Source organism: Palaemon carinicauda, chromosome 37, assembly GCF_036898095.1.
Source record: "Palaemon carinicauda isolate YSFRI2023 chromosome 37, ASM3689809v2, whole genome shotgun sequence".
In the NCBI taxonomy this organism is placed as follows: Eukaryota; Metazoa; Arthropoda; class Malacostraca; order Decapoda; family Palaemonidae; genus Palaemon; species Palaemon carinicauda.
In genome coordinates, this window is record NC_090761.1 from 71,264,377 (window position 1) to 71,290,004 (window position 25,628).

At 32.6% G+C, this 25,628-nt stretch overlaps 1 protein-coding gene across 1 annotated transcript in view; it reads left to right on the plus strand.

The window, feature by feature from the left end:
* The window catches only part of LOC137629783 (twitchin-like), a 224,471-nt gene that overhangs the window by 55,188 nt on the left and 143,655 nt on the right, over positions 1 to 25,628 (plus strand). Inside the window, 6 exon segments of the mRNA XM_068361418.1 lie at positions 270 to 689; positions 5,591 to 5,608; positions 12,297 to 12,695; positions 14,480 to 14,509; positions 16,828 to 17,385; positions 20,774 to 20,926. Coding sequence (XP_068217519.1) covers positions 270 to 689; positions 5,591 to 5,608; positions 12,297 to 12,695; positions 14,480 to 14,509; positions 16,828 to 17,385; positions 20,774 to 20,926 — 1,578 coding nt within the window.

Genomic DNA, 25,628 nt, shown 5'->3' on the forward strand with positions numbered 1-25,628 from the left:
TTATGACTAGAGTAAAAAATACATTTCTAGTAATTTTCATGAAGTAAATTTGTTCATTGATACGTCATGTAACTTTTAAGAATTTTATTCTGGAATCAGGACAAATTAAAGTCCGTTGGAGTGTTAATTTTGCTTTTGGGTTTTGTTAGGCATTTCGAGTGGCTCGCGTGACGTCACAGCCTTGGAGATAACGTCTCTAGAGGACAAGTGTTAACTTGTGTAGTCTGAGGGTTGCCCGCTCACGTTTTTGCGTTCCCTCCCGTGTAAAGGAGAAGAAAAAGAAGGAGGAAAAAGTTAAAGCCATGGAAGTAGAAGAACAGCAGACAGAACTAAAGAAATTTAAGAGAAAGTCCCTCAAGAAAGAGGAAGAGGAAGAACCCGAGGCTGTTCAGCTTAAGAAGGGAAAAGGTAGAGAAAGGGACGACGAAGGGGAAGGCGATAAGGTCCAGCTGAAGCCAGTCGAACAAAAAGAGAAGGAAGTGAAAATCGAGGCGAAAGAGCAGGTTAAAAAGGAAGAAGCAGAAAAGCTTCAGTTGAAAAAGCTTCAAAGAGACGATGTCGAGCTGGAAAAAGCCGAAAAGCTGCAGTTTAAAAAGATGCAGAAAGAAGAGGTTAAGTTAGAACAGGCTGAAAAGGTCGAACTGAAAAAGACTAAATTGGAGGAAGCGACCAAACCGGGAGCACCACAGGTTTGTCACCTACATTTGACCACAACGGTCGGATGCCGCACCGGAAAGCGTCGTGATTGGTTTTTGCGCATCATCCCTAGACCAATCAGAATCCTTTACCCATTTCAGGGGCGTGATTCTATTGGCTGGCAGTTGGTGGGATCTGTTCACTATATTTGTTCCTAGACCATTCAGAATCCTTTACCCTTTTCAAGGCACGTGATTCTGTTGGCTGGGGGTAGGTGGGCTCTGTTCACCAATTTGCTCCTGGACCAATCAGAATCCTTTACCCTTTTCAAGGTGCAGGATTCTATTGGCTGACAGTTGGTGGGCTCTGTTCATCAATTCGTTCCTGGACCAGTCAGAATCCTTTACCCTTTTCAGGGCGCATGATTCTGTTGGCTAACGGTTGGTGGGCTCTTCACGAATTCGCTCCTGTACCAATCAGAATCCTGCATCCTTTTCAGGGCACGTGATTCTATTGGCTGGCGGTTTTGCGCTATGTGCACCAATCACACGAAGGTTCCGGGTGTCACCACCAGTTTCCCCCACACACTTACAATTGCACGAGGCCTCCGATTAAGAGAATGAAACTCAGTTCTTGTATCTACCGAGACGGTTTTTTTCTTTTAAAATGAAAAGGAAGCCGGCGTCTAAAAGCGAGAGAAGAGACCGGTTACTAATCATTTGATGCTGTACGAAAATAAAACGGAATTTCAAGTTTGACATAAATAATCCATTGATACAATGAAACTCTTTAAACAATAACAATTATCCAGCTTATATATAAATAAGTCCTAAATACTTTCCAGTTCTCATAAATACAATTTATTCAATTTTTTCTAAACACGGTACAGTCATGAGTAATTAGCTTTTATTAAAATATCAACAAATAACAATCTGAAATAATCAAAAGACTTATTTGAAATATCAACAAATAACAAATGGAATATTCAATGAAATACATAAACAAAATTCACTAAATAATCTTATGCTTCTAATTACCAATTCAAATCACCTTCAATTAATTCTACGATTAAACTGGAAACTAATTCTAACAGATTCTGCAGATTAAACAAACAAGATATTAAGTTAACCAATATTATCTATGTAAATATATGAAATTATGCCTCAAATCCTAAATAATGTTCTTAACATTTAAATGCAAACAGTCAGTATCTTGCACTGTACATTGATAAATATAATAAACAATAGATATTACCCTCTAAATAAAACTTGATCGTAAATATGAACCGCATAACATAGCCCTAAATCACAGAAGAAACTCGAAACCTAAATCAGTTCGAACCGGCACACAGCCACCATCGATACAAGAGCTTGATTTTTACAATCCCATATCAGTTTTCTTCCATTGAATGTCTTCTGACTAAACCCGTAATGCTGTCACACGAGATATCAACAAACACCTCCCACTTCCTGGAAGAATTTGTGAGGTCCTGGCATTATTCCTGTGTTCCTATCTCTCTCTCTCTCTCTTTGCCTGAATGCTTGCCTGAACCACGATCTGCGATACATGGTGTTGAGAGAAATTAAGGAGTACAAAGTCAGTTGGCTGAGTGGTCCCCTGGAAAAGAACCTGTAGAATGTGATTGCTAGTACTCTTTCACGTTGCAGGCTTTTCATCAGGGATTGAAACTGACTGCCTTTCATCTTCCGTTTCTTTATTTTCTTTTTTATCTATTTTTTTTATTAAACTGGAAAAAATGAACCCTTATTTTCTTTCTTTAAATTTGTACCTTTCATAACTTTCATCAGAATTCCTATACATAAATTATTCATATAGCAAGAATCATTATGAAATGGAGACTGTAAAGGAGGGATAATGTGGTTTATTTCCTTCAGGCTCTTTGTGATAAATAAATCATTCCTTTTTCAAATATTCACATATTAATCTGGGTGAATAATGTATTATCTGATAGTCCTATTAATCTGATTGAATAATGTATTATCCAATAGTCCTCATTCGTACAATATATCTTGCTATATGTGGTCCTTGACATTTATTTGACAAAAATTTGATTTTTCAATTCCAGTGCTTCACAAACTAATAAAACAATTCGCTACTTCCCAACTACATTACCTGGATGATGTATCTGTCTATCGGGAGGAAAATTAACATTCTTATAATTTAAAGGAGTATGCATATACATGCTCTATATATATATATATATATATATATATATATATATATATATATATATATATATGTGTGTGTGTGTGTCTGTATATTACTGTAGATCTGCATACATCAATGTTCTATCTGTACCATTACATAAAACATTCGACAATGAAATGCAAAGCAACCGAGTACAGAATATTAGTAACTGACAAACTATCTGTACAGTTGTATTTTTACGAAAATAACGACAAAAATCATACATATATAATAGACATTCACGTCATCCAGCAGATATATTAAGCAATATGAGACTCCATACACTTCAAATATCACTGCTGTCAGAAAAATAGATATTAGTAATGTCATTCTGAAATGAACTTGAGAGCATCTTCGTGTTGATTTAATCTTTTTGAAGATATAGCTATTAATCTAAAGTTCTATAACATCTTTTAGTTAGGTTACTTAATTTTAAATAACTTGCTGATTTTTTGAAGACTGTTGGCCTACGTTTAAATTTAAGGGTTAAGGCATCATACAATTTCAGTATTTTAAACAATGAGGGTGATCATATTCTAGTTCAAACAATGAGGGTGATCGTATTCTAGTCCAAATAAGGAGGGTGATTGTATTCTAGTTCAAACAATGCGGGTAATCATATTCTAGTTCAAATAATGAGGGTGATTGTATTCTAGTTCAAACAATGCAGGTGATTTTATTCTAGTCCAAAATGATGCTACACCTCCCTTACCCTTTATTTTTCATGTCGACCTCTGTCATGTGTTCGTCTTTCCATATGAACGTACTCTTGTAAGGTCAGAGAAGCGGTGGAAATCATGAAGCAATGCGCGCATTCAATGGATATCCAAATAATAATTTTGATTTCCATAGTTTCAATGGCTTCGTCTTTGTTTACGGGTGTAGTACTATTTTGGACTTGCCGGATTTACCTGACCGGGTATCATGATAATTTAGCTTTGCAAATGTAATGCCAGATTTTTAAGTATATCATTCATGATATGCGTAGTTAAGATATATAATTTCAATATGATTATTTGTATTATAAACTGTGTTTGACGTTTTGCGCTTTGTATTATTAGGTCGATCCAATATTTACTTTGATTAGAAAAAATCTGACCTTGTATGATCCTTGAGGTGCACAGATTTGAATTATGAAATGTATGAAACATTGGTCTGTTTTCCTTGTAATCTGACAGCATTATCTTTGAGGTGAAGAGCATTCCCAAAGCTATCTATTCCACTTTGACAATTCCATAAGGATTCCACATCCACAATTCCAACTAATTCCAGTTCTTTTATTTGGTACCTTTTTTTCTGTAGGTATATTTGTATATATAACAACCGAGTGAAGAGAGCTTACGTTTCCATATGTTTACACCAGTACTCTTGCATTCCACTACTCACAAATAACAAATAACAACAAGTAACAATTACAGTTTTAACATTGAAATGTGCATGAACATTCTTTGCAATATTTTGATTTCAAAACACTTTTCTATGACGTCAAATATAGATCAATCAGGACTCTCATTATATATAAAGAAAATTAAAAGCATTTATTTTATTAATTTTAAGATGTACTTAGATATTTTAGTTGGAACATTTGAATTAAAATATAAATGTTTTATTATTTTATTTTGGTTCATTTATTATATAAAAAAACAATTTCCAAATAAAACGTATAAAAATATGTTATCATAAACCCTAAAAAACTTATATACATATCTTACTTTTCAGAGACAAAATGATACCATGCATCTTCATAAACCTTCTTATATATATATATTTTTTATGAGTAACCTAATATACAATTACCTTTGCATCCTCATGGTGTATAACATAAAATATAAATAACTATATATTCAAGTGCTTGATTATCTTTGAAAGTGTTTGATGATAATTTTCAAAATTTTTATACTTTAAGAAATAACCGTTTTGTGGATAGAAAACGGATCTATCAGTAATGGGAATAGATTTTATAATATGAATTGAATTTATATGTAATTAAACAGATCCTGTTATATCAATATTTTATATTGTTTAGTAACAAAATGAAAAGAAGATCTAAGTTCTCATAATAATTTTTGGAGTGATAAGGGTATGAAATATAAATTCTTGTTTATTTTCATGTAGGGGAGAGAGTAAACATTTGTTTGTTTGTTTATAGCCAAACAGATCCGTCAAATCAGCTTTGTTAATTATTAAAGAAGAAAATTGAAAGAAGATCTAAGTTCTCATAATAATTTTGGTGGTGATAGGGTTATGAAATATAAATTCTTGTTTATTTTCATGTAGGGGAGAGAGTAAACATCTGTTTATTTGTATATAGCCAAACAGATCTGTCAAATCAGCTTTGTTAATTATTAGAGAAGAAAATTGTAAGAAGATCTAAGTTCTCATAATAATTTTTGGAGTGATAAGGGTATGAAATATAAATTCTTGTTTATTTTCATGTAGGGGAGAGAGTAAACATCTGTTTATTTGTAAATAGCCAAACAGATCTATCAACTCAGCTTTGTTAATAATTGGATAAGAAAATGAATATAAAATCTTAATTCTCATAATATTTATGGTAGATTTTTAAGGGTATGATAACGGGGGAGGGAGGGGGGGGGGGGGTTGAGCAAGGGGAAAGATGCACGTTTATAGGCCCATGTAACTCCCTCAGTACCTTTCAGAGATAGTCAAGCCATTACCAAAAGTATAATAAACAAGAGACAAAAAAAAGGCTTCACTAATACATTTTCAATTCTCTTTTCGTTAGGAGGAAGCCGAGGATCAGGTAGGCTCCACATTCATGGACATCGTCACAATGGTAACACAAAAAAAAAGACATATAAGGGGTCAGGGGTCACAGAATTTAGGGGTCATTGACAGTTAGGGTCACATATGAAAATCAGGTGATAGTCTTGGAAACTTATAACCGGTGGACATAGATTTTTTTTTTTAAATATATTTTATGTTTTTTTCACGATAATTCGAGATTGAAATCTTACTTTTAATATATTTTAAGTTTAAGTCCTACGATGTGTTTATCGGTTATCAGTTTCATATATATATATATATATATATATATATATATATATATATATATATATATATATATATATATATATATATATATATATATATATATATATATGCTCTTGCTTAGACAGTTTACTCAGTGAAGACCCCCGAGTTAATAAGCTGTTTCTTTCAGAAATCATGAAAAATTGTTCACATTTTCTATTTCCATCCAAGAAAGTAAGACAGATCTCAAAGACCTTAACCGTAGAATCTTGAGCAATTTCATGTTTCTGAAGAAAACTGGTGGTAATCTTGTACTCTTTCCTTTATTTCAAAGAACCCCTGGTGCATAGAAACAAAAGGTTCTCATTTGAAATAAAGAAAAAGGATAATCAATATTACTGTCGACATTTAACAACTTAAAAGCGAGCAGCTTAAAACTTCAGGCAGTCATTTCTCTTTACTAAATTACGCATCTACGCACTCCCACAAACACTTGACTGGATCTCAAACAAGTCTAGAATACTGTAAACAGACACAAACGATTGATAGTTCCAGACAAGAGTAGAATACTGTGAACAGACACAAACGATTGATAGTTCCAGACAAGTCTGGAATACTGTAAACAGACACAAACGATTGATAGTTCCAGACAAGAGTAGAATACTGTGAACAGACGCAAACGATTGATAGTTCCAAAAGTCTAGAATACTGTGAACAGACACAAACGATTGATAGTTCCAGAAAAGTCTAGAATACTGTGAACAGACACAAACGACAGATAGTTCCCGACAAGTCTAGAATAATATGAACAGACACAAACGACATAGTATATACTTTTAAATACGCTTTTGAACAGACCAGACATTTACTGGAAAAGAACTGGACGATACTCTGAAATACTCAAAAAAGAAAATTCGACATCGACCATGTCGACTTCCACCGTATTAAGACTGGCTTTGTAGCCTTCCGATCGACTGGTGTACTGGATACTGTCGACTTTTTAAATCTATCGTCGCGGTGTGAATCTGTGGGATATATAATTTTATTTTTGATTTATCGACCAGAAATCAATTATTTATTTTTACCGCAGTTAAATTTCCCTCTTTTTATTTTTCCCCTTTTTTATTTGTCCATATTTCTATTTGAATTTTCTTTTAATACCCGACAAATATACGAATTCATTTACACAGAATTATCTTTTTACCTAAAAATTTTCAAGCATATACCTTGAATATTTCATCACAAAAGGCCCTCATTAGTTTATAGTTAAACAGTTTTAGAAGCCATTCGTACCAAAAGAATTACAAGTCTTTAAAGTGCCCCAATCACTTGCTTTTGGTTTATGTGAAATATGTCACTACCCAAGATACAAAACCGGATTACCTCTTAATTAAATTCCTCGAAATAGGGTTTACGTATATCAAGACCGGATTTATATGCAATATAGTCATTAAACAATCCATTCTGGAGAGGACAATGACAACAAAACGTTCCATTCCTGGACAGGACCAACGACAACAAAACGTTCCATTCATGGACAGGACCAACGACAACTAAACGTTCCATTCCTGAACAGGAGAACGGCAACAAAACGTTCCATTCCTGGACAAGACCAACGACAACAAAACGTTCCATTCCTGGACAGAACAATAGCAACAAAACGTTCCATTCCTGGACAGGACAATGACAACAAAATGTTCCGTTCCAGGACAGGACCAACGACAACAAAACGTTCCGTTCCTGGACAGGACCAACGACAACTAAACGTTCCATTCCTAATCAGGGCAACGACAACAAAACGTTCCATTCCTGGACAGGACAATGACAACAAAACATTCCATTCCTGGGCAAGATCCAATGACAACAGACATAAACACTCCGCGTGCACGTGTGGGAACCAAAAGAATCTTAAATGGCGACTGAATTGTTTGTGATTCAACATTAAATCAATTATATCATCATATCATATTGATGGATACCTATCTCTGGTCATTTGTCAGTTATGCTTGAATTTAATTCATTGTTACGATACATGTTATCTAAAGTTAAAGGTTAATTCATACCACAATTCAGTTGTTAGGAAGATCTTTTAAAATCTAGATAAACCATTTCGCACTTCATAAAGGCCAACTAACTCATTATCTATGTATAGAATTATTGTGTGTTTCTTGTGTACAGTATTCATGTAATGTATTGTTGTTGTTTATATTGTAGAATTTTGTATGTGTTTTTTTCAAATAGATATTGTTTGATGGGATATATATTGTTGTTGTTTTTGTGATTTGTTTGTTTTTGTATTTGTATTTAGACAATATTACGACTTCTTATTCTGTTCTTGTGATGTGATCTTGTGTATAAAATTCATATAACAAAAATAATTATGAATAAATTGCAATTAATGGAGAGTTCTTGGTAAATGAAATGAGATTATGAAAACTAAAATGCCACTTTCTCTAAAAAGAAAAGAATTCAATCAGATGGTCCCACCGATATTAAATTATGCATCAGAAACATGGAGCCTTACGAAAGCCTTAGAATATAAACTAGTTATTAAAGTAAAAGTATAACTACCATATCTTGTATCAATCTATGCAGAAGCTTTTCAACTGATGCAAAAAAAAAAAAAAAAAAAAAAAACTGCACAAGATCACATACCCACTACCATTCTGACCTAGGTGTCGACTTTGACCTCGTCTGTCGTTTCCTTTTATTGAAGTATTCGTAACCTGATCTTCTTCCAGCATAATTTATAACAAACCCTGTTTAATCACATCACAAAAAGAAACTAACGAATCCTATCAAAGCCATCACGATAATTGCGTCACAATTAAAATGAAATATTTAATCGATTCGTTTCGTCTTATTGTTTTTAAACGGACCAAACCCCTAACTAGCGTTCCTTTTTTATAACTGCCCTTTCTAAGAAAATAGACTCGTTCTTAACTACTCTTTTGGTGATTAGTAATTGGATGCGTGAACTGTATATTTCAATTTGATGAGCTATGTACAGTTTTGGAGATTAATATTAAGTGATTTCTACTTATATACAAATTTGCTCTTTTACACAATTACCCTTTTGGGAGAATAATGTAAAGTAATTTCTACTAATATGCAAATTTGCACTTTTATACAATACCCCTTTGGGAGAGTAATGTAAAGCAATTTCTACTTATATGTAAATTTGCATTTTTATAAAATTCCCTTTTTGGGAGAATAATGTAAAGCAATTTCTACTTATATGTAAATTTGCACTTTTATAAAATTCCCTTTTTGGGAGAATGATATAAAGCAATTTCTACTTATATGCAAATTTGTATTTATATACAATTCCCTTTTTGGGAGAATGATGTAAAGCAATTTCTACTTATATGCAAATTTATATTTATATACAATTCCCTTTTTGAGAGAATAATGTAAAGTAATTTCTACTGACCCACAAATTTGCACTCGTATACAGTTCCCTTTCTTGGTGAATAATGTCAAGTAGTTTCTACTTAAACAGAAATTTGTACATCTATACATTCCCCCCCCCCCGTTTTTTTTAGAATACTGTCCAGTAATTTCTACTCATCTGCAAATTTTCACTTGTGTACAATTCCCCCTTTTTCCTTTTTTTTTTTTTTTTTTTTTTTGAAAGTAATGTTAAGTAATTTCAACCTATCTACGAATTCTCACCTTTATACTATTCCTTTTTTTTAAAGAATAATATAAAGGATTTTCTCCTTATCCACAAATTTTCCCACATACAATTCCATTTTTGGCGAGTAATGTAAAGTAATTTAATTGCAACTGTATCGACCTAACTAGTAATCGAACTTAACTTTCTTATGAAGGTGAACGACTTTCTTCTATATTGCATTATTGACAGTTTATTATTTACTTTTAATCAACGAGGTATTTTCTTGCATGCGGTCAGCAATACATATTTGAATTGAAAGTTAATGAAAAGACTTTAAAAGCTTTTGATAGTATAAAAATTCAATAAAAACAACTCAAACTTCAAAACCAAAAGATGTAGTTAAGAGACGCAGTCTATTCAAACATCTAAGACGATGGTGTTTCTAAATCAACTTAAAACAATAATCACAAGAGAAACTCCAAATAAAGAGAGGAAAATGAAAGCGAAAGAGAGTTAAGGACGTTCTCTTAATCTCTCTTTCCCCTTCTTTTCCTCCTTCGTCTTACCTCAAACCACCCCCTCCCCCAACCAGCCCCTCACATGCTGCCCCCCTCCGACTGCTGGGTCCCCTGAACCCTTCCAGTTTGGGGAGGGGTCTGCGGGGTCTTCGGAATATACCTCGGACGATGAGGACTCCTGGGGTGGAGGCGATCTTGGGGTCTTGCAGTCTTGGAGGGTGAGTCATTTGCCATGGGGGTAGGATCCGATAAATACTGACTTTCAATTTTTTTTAGACAATTTAAAGTTTCTTTTTATCAGTTTTACAATTTTTTAAGGCATTAATTTTTACCATGATGACTTTCATTTTTTTTGATTGGACGATTTCAAATTTTTTAGCAATTTTGAAAAATTGTAATCTCGAATTTTTACCAGCTGATTTTAGAGAAATTGGTTTTTGGTTTTTTAGTTATTGAAATTTTTACCTTTGGAAAATTTGGGTATTTTATCACTTCAGAAATTGATTTTGGATTCTTGAATTATTTAAATTTACACCACTTTAACAATTATATATTTTGAGTTTTTTATCAATTTGAAATTGTTTCATTAAATTTTTTAACCATATGATTTTTTACAACTTAGGAAATTATTTTTTTAACAACCAATTCGATTTTTTTTTATCAATTCAGAAGTCTTTTTTCAATTTTGTAAATTTAGATTTTTTACAAGAAAATGGGTGACTCAATTTCCAACCACGACTACAAGTGTTAGAAATTCTATTTTTATAAATCAATTTGAATTTCGGACATCCAGAAACATCCCCGCCAAACGATTTCAGTAAAATTTCAACTTTCTTTCATAAGTAATTTTCATTTAGAATTTCAATATGAAATCAAGTATGTTTCAGCTTCAGTTCCGAGTAATTTGTATTGCCAAGTCAGCAAAATTACCCTAGATGCCTCATTCTTTCATATCTCCCATTGAAAATATTTCATCTCACTCTGACTTAGTTTCTTCCAGACATGTAATTGCTCACATGTTCTCTGTATCTTCAATAATCTTGTTTTCCTGTACATCATGTATATATATATATATATATATATATATATGAATATATGTATATGTTTGTGTATATATATATATATATATATATATATATATATATATACATATATATATATATACATATATTATACATATATATATATATATATATATATATACATATATATATATATATATATATATATATATATATATATATGTATGTATATATACATACACTGATGAAGCATGTTTTCTATCCCCCTAAATTACTTTTCAACACCGATGGTACTGTTAAGATAAGCTTTGAAAAATATACTGTAGTTAGATGAATATTACCTTCACTGAAATATGCGAGGGAGGTTTCATGGTTAATGATTTTATTATATTACTCGATTGAAATTCAATGAAAAACGTTAATGAAATACCCAAGAAACCTCCCTCAAATTAACTTCTCTTCCATAAACTTCAATATCTGTCTTTTTATGTTGATTGTAATTTTCTTAATCACCCTTTTTTCCCATGTTATCATGTATACATAGTGTTATCACCACCTTTTTTATCTTAAATATTGGCCTGAAGCTTTGCAGTGCTTTAGTGCTTAGCTCTCTAGTGATTAGAGTAATGCATAGACACCACCAGGCCCCATAGTACTCTAGATATAAGCTTTTCTTAGCCATTTTCGAGAATGATTAGACCGGGGAATAGTTGATTGAATTCAGCTAATGTTTTTACTTTTGCTCAGTATAGCCAACTCAGCATACGGTTCAGGGATACGTTTGTAGATATCCTGGCTGTTCAGTTACAATTCAGGATACCTATTTATGTAACTTCTACACAAATGGTATCCTACTAAACTCAACGCCATCTACAAGTCATAGGCCCCTGATCCGTTGCCTTAGGGGCGCCCTGTACTAAGTGTTTTGAGTACAGGTGATAAAACCAATGCATTGGTGGTGCCCTGTACTGAGCATTTCATGTACAGTTGGAAAAACCATTCCATTGGTAGTGCCCTGTACTGAGCACTTCAAGTACTGCAGGCAAAAACCGTTGCATTGGTGGTGCCCTGTACTCAGCACCTCGAGTACTGCTGGAAAAACCGGTGCATTAGTGGTGGACTGTAGTGAGCATATTAGTTAACGACGGCTGAACTTCGAGTAACTTTCCCTCCTTTGATGCTTCGAGTAGTTTGACCATTTAGACGTAAAAGAAAACATCGAAATATAAAGACTTAAATCATTTGATTATAAAACATGAGCTCTTAATTAAACAAAAATCCCTCTTTGCCTTTCAACAGAAGAAGACATCCAATCCTAAAAATCCTAAAGAAGCACCACCTCAAGAAAATCCTAAAGATAACCCTGCCCCTAAGAATAATCCCGGCCATAAGGATAATCCTGGCCATAAGGATAATCCTGGCCATAAGGATAATCCTGGGCATAAGGATAATCCTGGCCATAAGGATAATCCTGGCCATAAGGATAATCCTGGCCATAAGGATAATCCTGGCCAAAAGGGTAATCCTGGCCATAAGGATAATCCTGGCCCCAAGGATAATCCTGGCCATAAGGATAATCCTGGCCATAAGGATAATCCTGGCCATAAAAACAATCCCAACCCCAAGAACCCCACCTTAAAAGAACCACCTAAACAGGAGCCACCTAAGGACGCTAAAGATTCTAAACCAAACGCAAAAGTAAGATTGGATATTTCGTGGTAGAAAGTAAGACTAATTTCGTTAACTGGAAGTCTAATTGGTCGCTAACAAGCCAGTTATGGGTAGACGTGATGGATATGGGTGTCCTGAAGTGCACACAAGTCTTTGTCATAACTTCCTTGCTTTTTATTTTGGTTTAGAAGGATATTAATTTTTTTCAATTTCTTCATTTTCATTGTACCCGAGACCTTTACAACACTGTCTCTGATGGAAGATCTTAGATTCCAACCTAAACTTTCGATATTTTTGGGTCTAGTTTTGCATTTCAGCTAGCAGATCTATATTTTATTCTCTCTAAATGACCTAGTTTTTGTATTCAATATATTCTTAAATTTCTTAATGCCTATGTAACAGAGAACACTTTGCAAATCTGTCTTTCAGAGAAGCTCTAAGATTTCATCCTAAACTTCTGATATGTTTTGCCCTAATATTGCATTTCAACTAGTAAATCTATATTTTCTCCCACCATAAGACCTAGTTTTTGTATTTAATTGACAACTAGTAAAATCCAAAGACCTCATACTATCAGGACATCCACGAAATGTCGAAATCCTAGCTAGGCGATCAGCTGCTGAACGTAACAGCCTCTAATCAACAATGTAATTAGGATGTTCCGAAATAAATATATCTTTTCCAGTCATAGAATATGGAAGGTTTTAAACTTCACAAACTCAAGCACGAGCGTTCGGAATATTTAAACGTCTGTATTGTATCGGTAGCGGCTGAAACTCGAAACTGTATGCGATAATTGCAGCAGTTTAGCAGTTCAGCTTTCAACTTGTGAAACCATGGGGCTTGTTTAGTCACTTTGCACTGTAGATAACCCAATTGTATTCCTTCTAATCAGCACAGGCATGGAGCTGATTTAAAATCCCCTTTTGGTATTGGCGAGATCCCCCTTTCCCTTGAAATAAAGCGACAGGGGGTATAAACTAAATATAGTCGCCGCAAAGATTCCTGGCGAAATAAGCCCCACCCCTGATGACGTCATAGCCAATCACGTTGTCTCCAACATTAGCAGTGGTCACAATATATCATAAATTTCAAACAATATTAACTTATAATCACTGTAAGGGGATATGCTATTACGTCATCATGGGGCCGGGCTTACTTCGCCCGGAATCTCTGCGGCGACTACAGGAGCCTACTAACAACCACCTCTCATTACATAGATCGCAAATGAGATAGTATTGCAATAAACTGACATACTGCTGCTGACACACTGAAACGCAAACATACTGACATCCGGCAAGCGTTGCTTTCTATTCGAGAAAAGCTTGGTTGACATAACACACTCAAAATCTCTCTACTTATCATACTGACTAGAGTGACTTGGAATGATATTATCAAGCGGTTATGGTAGTTAGTTTAAATCGACATACATAGGCTACTCAAATACAAGACGGTGTCCATTTTTTTTTCTCATTTTCCAGGATTTTTTTTTTACTTCAAGATGCTGATTGATTAATAATGGAAAGAATTTTTTTTTTTTCACAGGAATTTTTTTTTCCTACAAATTTTCATACATTTATCTGATTTATTTATAGTTACCATAATAAATTATTTCCAGGATGATATAATCAAATGATATTCTTTATCTCTTTTCTCTTTTTCCTTCTGCATTTTCATTCTCACACTTTTCCATTCTTTTCAATTCTTCCTCTCAATGCCGTTTCTTCTCTTAAATATGATTTTTTTCCTCCCCCATCCGTCTCCATCCCTTCTCTCGTACACCGAACTGCCACTCGTGGTCTGACGAGTAGAAGCCAAAGATCATTGAACCCCCTCAAGCGGTAAGTGGGATCAAACAACGGTCTTTGATCCCTTGTTTATTTTGGGTGAGAAAGAGTTTGCTGATGCTCTTTTGATGCTACTGCTGCTACGTGATGTAAATACCCCCTTAGTTCTTCCTATCTTTTCGCAATGGACCCATGTAGAAACTTGCTCTTATCACCTTGTTTTGCTTCTGGCAAGTCTCATTTAAGTTCTGTCTATAAGAATCAGCGGAATTTTCATTTTTATCTTTCGATGTATTCGAAAAGATTTTTTTTTTATCTCGAATGTTTTTTTTTTTTTCGTTTTCATTTCATTGTATGAAAGTCTTTTATTCAGAAATTCCTTTTTTGGATTTTTTCTCATATATGAGTGAGCCTCTCTCTCTCTCTCTCTCTCTCTCTCTCTCTCTCTCTCTCTCTCTCTCTCTCTCTCTCTCTCTCTCTCTCTCTCATCATGTTGCATGAATGTGTTCATACATTATTTGATAAGGGTAATGTATGATAGTGAAAAAGCATTCTAAAAGTAGTTAAAAACTTGATAGGTAATCCTTCTGTATGTCATGTATAAATGATTTCCATTTATCTATTTAAAGTAACTGATAAAAAATAGCAATCCTTTACTTTATTAATCATAAGTGTTAATTTTCCTTTTACAATAATTTGCGGATGTAATACCAAATTGTCATATTTTAATCAAATCTCAAATATCTCTAGATGATTGATATTCATGTTGATTATTAGTGAAATTATAAATGGATGTTTTTAATGTTGCATGTTGATGTTGTCTATGTAGTTAGATGTAGTGGATGTTGTTACGTAAGTCGGATGGAATGAGTGTAATTTTGATGTTGTTTACATATATACTGGAAGGAATGATTGTTGGTTTGGTAAGCTTCCGATCTTGTCATAGAATTGATGTGTAATAAACTTAGCTTGATGAATAGATTTCTGAAAGAAATTGGATTGGAGTTCCTAAATGCATTCCACTAAATACTTCCTCATGCAACTACCCTAGAGAGACCTCAAAGCTCTCTGATTCAAGAGGCATTTCTCTGTAGAAGAAGAAATTATCAACAACCTGGTGTTGGTGGCATACTCCGTCTAACTCATACTGGAATAGTAGTTTAGTGGATGTTCGGTGTTGTCCTCTATCCAGTGGATAGTGGAATGTAATAACCTTTGGTTTCTTACCTTTTCCTTGACTATCCAAGTATTCTCCTTTAAGTACTCGCTCTGAATTAAGAGATAGGCCTCTTCAGTAAATTATTACTACCAGAGGATATCTTTAATTAGGCAAGAAATATCTTGGAACTTAATTCGTATTCTTCAGCCGATGCTAAATTCTATTAAAATGTTACCCTAATCTGAAGATATATTCTGATTTAATAGTACTTCAAAATTGGGTCATTTAGATTAAGTTATTCGTTACCGGTAAAATTACATAGTTGAATTAATCATGATTTTCTTTTAATTCGATACAACAGATTTAGATATAATTTATTCAGACATCAATTGCATAAAGTTTTTTTGTTTTCAAGTATATTGTTCAAAAGTTACCTGAATCACTTTACTGTATGTTTTTCATACCATAATCTCTTCTACTTTCTTTATACATTAAAATTTCCTTTTGGAAATCTTTATTTCAATGTATAGACGTTGACAAATTCATTGAAATGTTCCAGTTTTTAATCTCTTGAGAAATTAATGGAATTTCATCTAGTTTACTATATTTACTGTTCGATGTCGCACACAAGAAAAAATTTTCACTATCTAATGTGACAGTTGAAAATTTTCCTTCGTAAGACTACAAAGCTTATGCAGACTGCATCGTAGTTTTACCATGAACGTTTATTCAAACGAATCTTTTGATTCGTGATGCAATAAACCTTCTGATTCGCGATGCATTAGAGCTTTTCATTCGCGGTGCACCCTCGATGTTCGCTGTTTGGTGTTGCTAACTTTATTACAACAGCCCCGTTATTTATCAGGATTATCCTGTTCATTATAGGAAAAGACAGCACCCAAACCCAAGAGGAGATCGGGTGTAGAGCTTTTGATTCGCTGTGCATTAGAGCTTTCCATTCGCGGTGCACCCTCGATGTTCGCTGTTTGGTGTTGCTAACTTTATTACAACAGCCCCGTTATTTATCAGGATTATCCTGTTCATTATAGGAAAAGACAGCACCCAAACCCAAGAGGAGATCGGGTGTAGAGCTTTTGATTCGCTGTGCATTAGAGCTTTCCATTCGCGGTGCACCCTCGATGTTCGCTGTTTGGTGTTGCTAACTTTATAACAATAGTCCTGCTATTCATCATGATTATCCTGTTCATTATAGGAAAAGACAGCACCCAAACCCAAGAGGAGATCGGGTGCTATCAACTTTGTAGAAAATAACACTCCCGTTTCCAATCAAGCCATCAGCGAATTCAGGTTCGAGAAAGGTGGGGTCATATCAAGACGATACACCGTTGGGAATATCGTAGAATATACCAGAGAAAGCCCAATTGATATCATTATTCCTCCCTTGCAAGGAGGCGATGCAGAATATCCGCGTAGTGAAAATGACGCAGAACAGAGCGTGGGACGACACAGTCCACTGGTCGATAAGAAAACTGGAACGAAAACTGGAAACATCGACGGACCATCTTTCGTCCCTCCAGCCTCCAGACCTCCCAGACCAACCTTGCCAATAGTCAGTCGAACACCTTTCAATCAATCCTCACCTTTACAAAGTCCTTCTTTATTAAGTCCTCCTGAGGAGGAAGTGCCCTTCATTATCCCCACGAGACGCCGCAGCCAAATCATACTCCCCGAAATCATAGAAACCCCTGAAGAAGAGGATCGCGGACTTCAGCTGTTTCTGAGACAGCGAAGGAAGAGTTTGAATCCAAAGGTTAGAATAAAGGGTTGGTCGAACAATCGAGAGGACTCTGAAGTAACTATCTCCATGATGGACTCAGAAGAGGGAAGAAGTCAGACTTGTTCTAGTATGCAGTGTTCCTTGGTGAGGGAACTGTTTCTTTGGAAAAGTGGAACAAAATAGTTTAAGCATTGTGTAAATAAAATAAAAATAAAAAAAGTTCTAATAAAATAGGACAAAATGATTAAAGAATAGAAACTTAAAGGATCATGAGAAAAGGAAAAATATATTAAATCAAAATACAAAACACACATTTCTTGAGTTTTGAGAAATGCAGAGGAAACAAGTCTGACTTCTTTTAGTATGCTGTATCCTCTGAAGATATTTATCAGGTGGTAGATATGCTTGGCGAGTGCAGATAGATATCTACGTTTGATAACATTCACCTTAGCTGTCTTCGTTGACGTATGACGGGTGTAATTGATGTTGTGTGAATGTGTCCGAGCAATGGTGGGTTTGTATGTATTCATTTTCATTTCCAAACTCTTACACTCTTTCTTTTACATTCATTATTTTCGTTCGTGGGTGATTTTTTGCCAATTTGTCTTTCACATTTTTTTTTTGACGAATTTTCCCCAAACTACGGATTTTATTTATCAAGATATTATTACAGACTTTCAACGGGCAGTTATCTGTAATAGATCTCAGCATCCTCCTCTATCTCATCCTCCTCTAACACCACAAACGTTGCTTCACAAATCCCTTTATTTGCATAATTCTTCACAACCGACTTCTAATAACCGCGATTTTTTTTTTGCGAGGACCTCTTTTGAAGTCCGCTTTTGCGCTTCTGGAATTTCTGAAAACCAGAAACCTGGTGGATTCTTTCGTAGAGTAGAAATCTTGAGTGTTTCTTTTGACTGATTTCTCTAATATAAGGAAAGGAAAATCCAGGCTGCAGATCGAGGAACGAAATGATGATTTCAATAACTAGACACTTCCTATTCTCTTGTATATTGTACAGAAATCAAAGCCTAGAATTTCCGTTTTCCGTCAGCCATTTGATTGAGAACTGAACGCATTTATAATGCTTCTATGACGTATTTTCATAACCCCATAGAGCTTATCCTAAAAATATAATTCTTTCATTTTTTTTTCTTTCTCCTAATCTTTTTTCTTTTTATTTCCTTCCACTTCAATAATGGAAAATTCATTTTTCCTTCTGCTTCTAATAATTTTTTATTTTTTCTTTCCAATTTTATAATCGGATTTATTTCAGGTTATAGGCTACTACAGCTGTTTTGATTTTTAATTAGGTCATTAATTTGCCCCAATGGAGGTTATTAACCTTACCAATTTTATTTTTTATAGTCTTAGAACCATTTATTTTATTTAGTTTAGTCCAATTACTTTTTTCTCATATTTCCCACTGATTTTTATTTTGATTTCTTTATTTCTAATCTTTTGTTTTTTTACTCTCTTCCTTATGTCCCGTAAAAAGAAGAAGAAAAAAGACGAGGTAAATAGAGTATTATGGATATGCATGATATTCCCTTTATACTTGTACCTCAAAACTAATGCTTGACACTGTATTTAGTAGAATCTGAATATGACACCTTTTTGGGGGGGTTATGGTGGGTTACCAATTTTGTGATTTATATGACACTTGTCTTTTGCATTATCTGGAAAGTGAGTCGTTTGGACTCTTGGCATGAATTTCTATGGTTTTTTAAGATTTGCATGGTAAGGATTAAGCGGTTTATTTCGTGGATTAGTTGAAAAAAACGTATTAGATTTTATAAAATGTTTGTTTACTGTGTTTAAACTATGAAGAAAAAACGTATGATAATAAGTGATCGATTGATGTTAAACGTTTTTAAAATGATTCGTAGTTTTTTTTCCATCGTGGAATAGTTGAAAAAACGTATTAGATTTTATAAAATGTTTGCTTATTGTGTTTAAACTATGAAGAAAAAAACGTATGATAATAAGTGATCGATTGATGTTAAACGTTTTTAAAATGATTCGTAGTTTTTTTCCTTCGTGGATTAGTGGAGAAAACGTATGACATTTTATAAGATTTTATTTTACAATGTTTAAACTATAAAAAAAAACACAAAACACAAAATTGAATGATCGATTTATGTAAAAAAAAAAATTCTTAAATGATCTGTAGTTTTTACATATTTTTTTTTTATATTTTTTATATCTACAAAATAGATTTTAGTGAAGGCATCAAGTTCTACATCTTTGGTATTATCAATTTAAGTATCTTTGGTTTAAATATTTGACTGTTTCCAAGGCCATCATTTTAATCAACCTTGGAATGTTAGTTTTTATCCCTATAAACTTTTGTATTGTGTGAAATCTCGTCTAAAACTCGTAGTTTCTCGAACTCACTTATAGTTAGAAATGTGAGGTTTTCGTTTTTTAATAAAAAGGGCTCATTTAAACGACTACTTAGAATTCTGTAATAGAAATAAATAGAATTAAAAAGTAGTAATAGATTATGTAATGTATATCTCTAACAAAACATTCTTGTGATAGTGAAAATACATCAGAGTTACATAGATTTAGATTCTATGAAGACGAAAGCGTTTATTCTATGAATAAACAAGCGTTTATTCTATAAATACACAGTCGTTTAATCTATGAATATACAAGCGTTTAATCTATGAATACACAAACGTAAATTTCAGGAATGCACAAATGTTTATTCTATAAATACACAAGCGTTTATTCTATAAATACACAAACGTTTAATCTATGCATACACAAATGTTTATTCTATAAATACACAAACGTTTAATCTATGCATACACAAATGTTTATTCTATGAATACACAAACGTTTATTCTAAGAACGCACAAATGTTTATTCTATAAATACACAAACGTTTAATCTATGCATACACAAATGTTTATTCTATGAATACACAAACGTTTATTCTGAGAACGCACAACTGTTTATTCTATAAATACACAAACGTTTATTCTATGCATAAACAAATGTTTATTCTAAGAACGCACAAACGTTTATTCTATGAATAGACAAATGTTTATTCTAAGAACGCACAAACGTCTATTCTATAAATACAAAAGCGCTTATTCTATGAATGCACAAGCATTCATTCTATAAATACACAAACGTTTATTCTATGAATGCTCAAACGTTTATTCTAGAAATATACAAACTTTTATTCTATGTATGCACAAACGTTTATTTTAGAATATACAAGCGTTTATTCTATGAATACGAAAAAAATTCTTTCCAAATTGTGTATTCCTTCTCACGCAGACTTACTACTGAAGAAAATAATCATTATTTTCCACCAACTCTTAGAATCTAGAATTCCGTGCATGCCACGCTGACGCCCCTTGCCCAAGAAGGAATCTTTTTAACAACTCTCTATCTGTTGTAGGATGCTCCCAAGATCGAAGTATCGAAGGAGAAATCACCCGAGCGCCGGGGATCCCTCGCTACTGGTTCAGGTCCCCCCAGCAGGAGAGGATCCCTTATTCCTCCAGAGGAAGGCGCAGGAGGACGCCGCCCCTCGCTCATCATTGCTGAAGATGTAAGTTCTTATGTCCTAGGAGGTCTTGTTTCTTTTGTTTACATCTGGTTAAATGGTTCCCGATGACAGTGGCTCCTTCCGAAACATTTATAAACACTTAAGTTCTTATCTCGCTGGTACACATGATTTGATATGATCTCTTATCTTCATAAGGTTGGTTTACCCTTTTCCTAAGGATTCTCATTGATAAGACCTATTCCTCATGAACCATCTTAAATATTATCTTCTACAGCTGCTTAATTTGGAAAAGGGAAAATACATAAGATTCATTTATTCCTTCTATTGATAATCTCCTGGTGAAAATAGATTTTTTTAGTATCATATCAATTTGATGTAACATATTTAAAGACATTTTTAGTGTTTCACATTAATTTGATGTAATATGTCTGAAAATATTTTTAGTGCTTCATATCAATTTGATGTAACATATTTAAAAATATTTTTAGTGTTTCATATCAATTGGATGTAACATATCTAAAAATATTTTTAGTGTTTCATATCAATTTGATATAACATAACTAAAAACGTTTTTAGTGTTTCATATCATTTTGATGTAATATATCAAAAATATTTTTTAGCGTTTCATATCAATTTGATGTAACAAATCTAGAAATATTTTTTATATTTTATATCAATTTAATGTAACATCTAAAAACATTTTTAGTGTTTCATATCAATTTTCTGTAACATATCTAAAAATATTTTTAGTGTTTCATATAATTTTGGTATAATACTGTGTATCTCTCACATGTCACTTGGTGTTTTTTCTGTTCTTGCTCTCTAAGAACTGACAAAAATACAATGAGATACATCCATCAAAAATTGACAACAAAAACAAACTAAAAAGTAAACAGAACACTACCGCCATCTGTTCGTCGGGTTCCATACTAGACATCTCGAACTTTTAATCATCCTCGTATTAGCAGCGTTGATGACTGAAATATATTCAATATATTAGATTTATCATAATATTTATTATTACGTTCATGAAAATATTGCCAATGAAAAAACATTTTCTTGCTTGGTTCTCAATTTAAAGAATAATGTGATGAAATATACTCCTTGTTCGCATCTCTCTTCTCATGACCTGTTTCTTTGTTGATTCTTTAATTATTTATAATTGCAGCTTCTTATTTTATTGCTATTTCCTTATTCTTAACATATACCTAACACCAGTTCTCTATAGACAAGCTGACACAGTCTAGATCTTACTCTAGTTAGAAGGAACAATGTGGGAATATGGTCTAACTCTCGGGGTGTGTGCGTCATCTCTGACAAACTTCTTAAAGCTGATAAACAAATGAAGGATTTGTTATAGTAGAGTAAATATTCAGCTTTTGTTTACCTCTTGATCAATTTGATTAAACCTTGTCATTATTTTCCTAAACTATTTTAAAAGATGATAAAATAATAAAGGCAATTTTTATAGAAGAGTAAATATTCAGTTTTTGTTTACCTCTTGATTGATTTGAATAAACCTTGTCATTATTTTCCGAAAATATTTTAAAAGATGATAAACAGATAAAGGATTTGTTAAAGTAGAGTAAATATTCAGATTATGTTACCTCTTGATTAATTTAATTAAACCTTGTCATCATTTTCTGAAATTATTTTTAGAACCGTTTTGTCTAAAATTAGAAACAAATGTATTAACACAAAATATTTGTGTAAAGAAGCTGAATAATGTTGGAATTATTCAAATATATAAAATTCTTATGATTTGGAAACGATGATATTGATATTTTTTATTTCGTTTTGATATGATCTCTAATTCTTTCGAAAAGTCGATCTGAACGACTGCTTCTCTCGGTCGATATTAATGAACATCAATACAGGGATAAAGTCTGCGGACATCAGTTGCCACGTTTCAGTTACTTTTCCATTCTATCGCGTAATTGCAGTGTCATTTTAGACAATTTTTCAAAATGTATATATATATATATATATATATATATATATATATATATATATATATATATATATATATATATATATATATATATATATATATATATATATATATATATATATATATATAAATATATATATATACATATATATATATACATATACAGTATATATACATATATATACATACATATATATATATATATATATATATATATATATATACATATACAGTATATATATATATATATATATATATATATATATATATATATATATATATATATATATATATATATACTATTTTCCTGTAGTTTTAACTTACGTATAAGATAATTCACACAAACTTACGTAATATTTTTACTGAAAATATCGTTATGTAGAGTAAATTCCATTTATAAACTTCACAATTTTGAAAACAAAATCAACGTAAGAATGACAATCACACTCACAAACCTCGGAGACTGAATGGCCACCCTGAATGTTACCATATTTCCACAAACGAAAACAGGAAATGAACATTTATGAACATTTATGAACATTTCCTCTCCCAATGCCGGCACTGAAGTAATTTATTGCAGGCCCTGTAGGAAAACAGAGCGCCTAGGCAATACATTACGATGTGTGTCATTGGCTCAAAAAATATAGAATTTCTCTAACACGATACGGAGCAAGGTTTATTAAACTCGTTCCATCCGTGAACAAACCCGGTGGAACAGGGTCTTCTTCTTACTTGTCGGATTCAGAAAACTCTTTATACTTTGCTTTCCACATCTATTTCCGTTGAAATAAAAGTTTATATATTTTATACCTATAAAATATGAGCGGGCGTTCATCTTCTATAACTAAGCAACCACTCTTATATGCATTCCCTAAATAAACAATGATATGAAAAAATATACATTACTAAATAAACGAGAGACTGCGCGGCTAAATAAAAAGGATTATTTTATGTATATTAATCAATTAATTAATGACATCTCTTTCAGGACCAGCATAATTCCTTTGGTTTTCATATCAATTGTCTTTCAGCAGCTGTTCAACGCAGCTTTTTTCTTTATTTAATCTTCAATATACGTTTTCTTACAGGATTTTATTAATATGGGGATGGGTTGGTTTATGTAGAGGGGGAAAAGGTATGGGGTGGGGATATGCATGCTTCGTAATTCCAGGCGTAAATTCCAATTCCAGGCGTATATTCCAACTGGAATTTACGCCCAAAGAAGAGTAAACCAGTGTTATTTTATGCGTAAATAGATATCTATTACCTAAAGCAGCAGCAATCGATCGAAATCTTAGTCCCAATTAGGTTTAATTAATGACAAAAGGTTACTGTACTCCTTAAAATGGCACAATAGAACAATAGTGTATCCCCTAAAATATCTTCCTTTCTTTAGTCCGGGCAAACAGTGTAGATAAGCTGATACTAAACAAAACACCTTAGCGTTAAATTACCCTAAAGAGAATCCAGTTTAAACCAGATTTTTTTCGCTTTGGGATAGTCAGCCCAGAGTATAAACAAGTTCCCGTTTTCCGTGAGTGTTATCTTGTGGATGTCTAATAGAAGATATGTGGAAAGACTGATTCAGATGTTAAAATTTTTATTTAAATTGTAATATTTGATACACGTGTTTTTATATATACATATACGTGCATGATTGTATGTATACAGTATATATATACATATATATATATATATATATATATATATATATATATATATATATATATATATATACACACACACACACATATATATATATATATATATATATATATATATATATATATGTATACATATAATTATTATATTTGTATATGAATATTTCTATATTTGTGTGTATATATTTATATACATTTATAAGTATATATATATATATATATATATATATATATATATATATATATATATATATATATATATATATGTATATATATTCATATAATTATCATATTTGTATATAAATATTTCTATATTTGTGTGTATATATTTATATACATTTCTAAGTATATGTATATATATGTATATATATGTATATATATGTATATATATATATATATATATATATATATATATATATATATGCATGTGTGTACATATGTATATATTTTGATAGATATATAGATATACTCATAGGATAACCTATGTACACACATTTGTATATGATTACACACGAGAATACTAGCAAATACTCCCAAAAAATATTTCCCAAGTCAATCAAATGACTGAATTGAGCACACCAAATCTCTCTATCATGACAACCTATTAGATAAACTCACCTGAAAAGGGAACGCATTTAAACACCCTTAAAAAAACCCCAATCTTAAACTCAATATAAAACATATTTAAACAATAAAAAAAACGAGGAAATAGAACGGCCCACCATCTTCTCTCACTCCCCAGAAGGGCATATCAGTGGAAAAAGAAACAGAAGAAGCTCGCAAACAGAAACCAGGGGAGAACCTGGAGGTAGACAAGGTGAGACATGACACCTGAGTTTAGCTAGCTAAGTGTCCGCTGGTTAAAGGGAGACACCTTCAGTCAGATAGAACATGGCAAACCAAACAATTCAAGTGATGCATTAGTTTTAATACAGGACATTCAAGAGTAGAAGCGTGAAATGTTTGCCGAGTTGTCTTAATTTTTTCGTGATAAGCAAAGTTATTTTTTCAGATAAATTTTCATCTATTGAATTATTAACGTAAAGATAAATAAATATCGTTCTGTAAGTTAATTTCAACAGGATATGTACGTGATATTTTTAGTGATTAGAAAAATTACTGCTCAGATTAA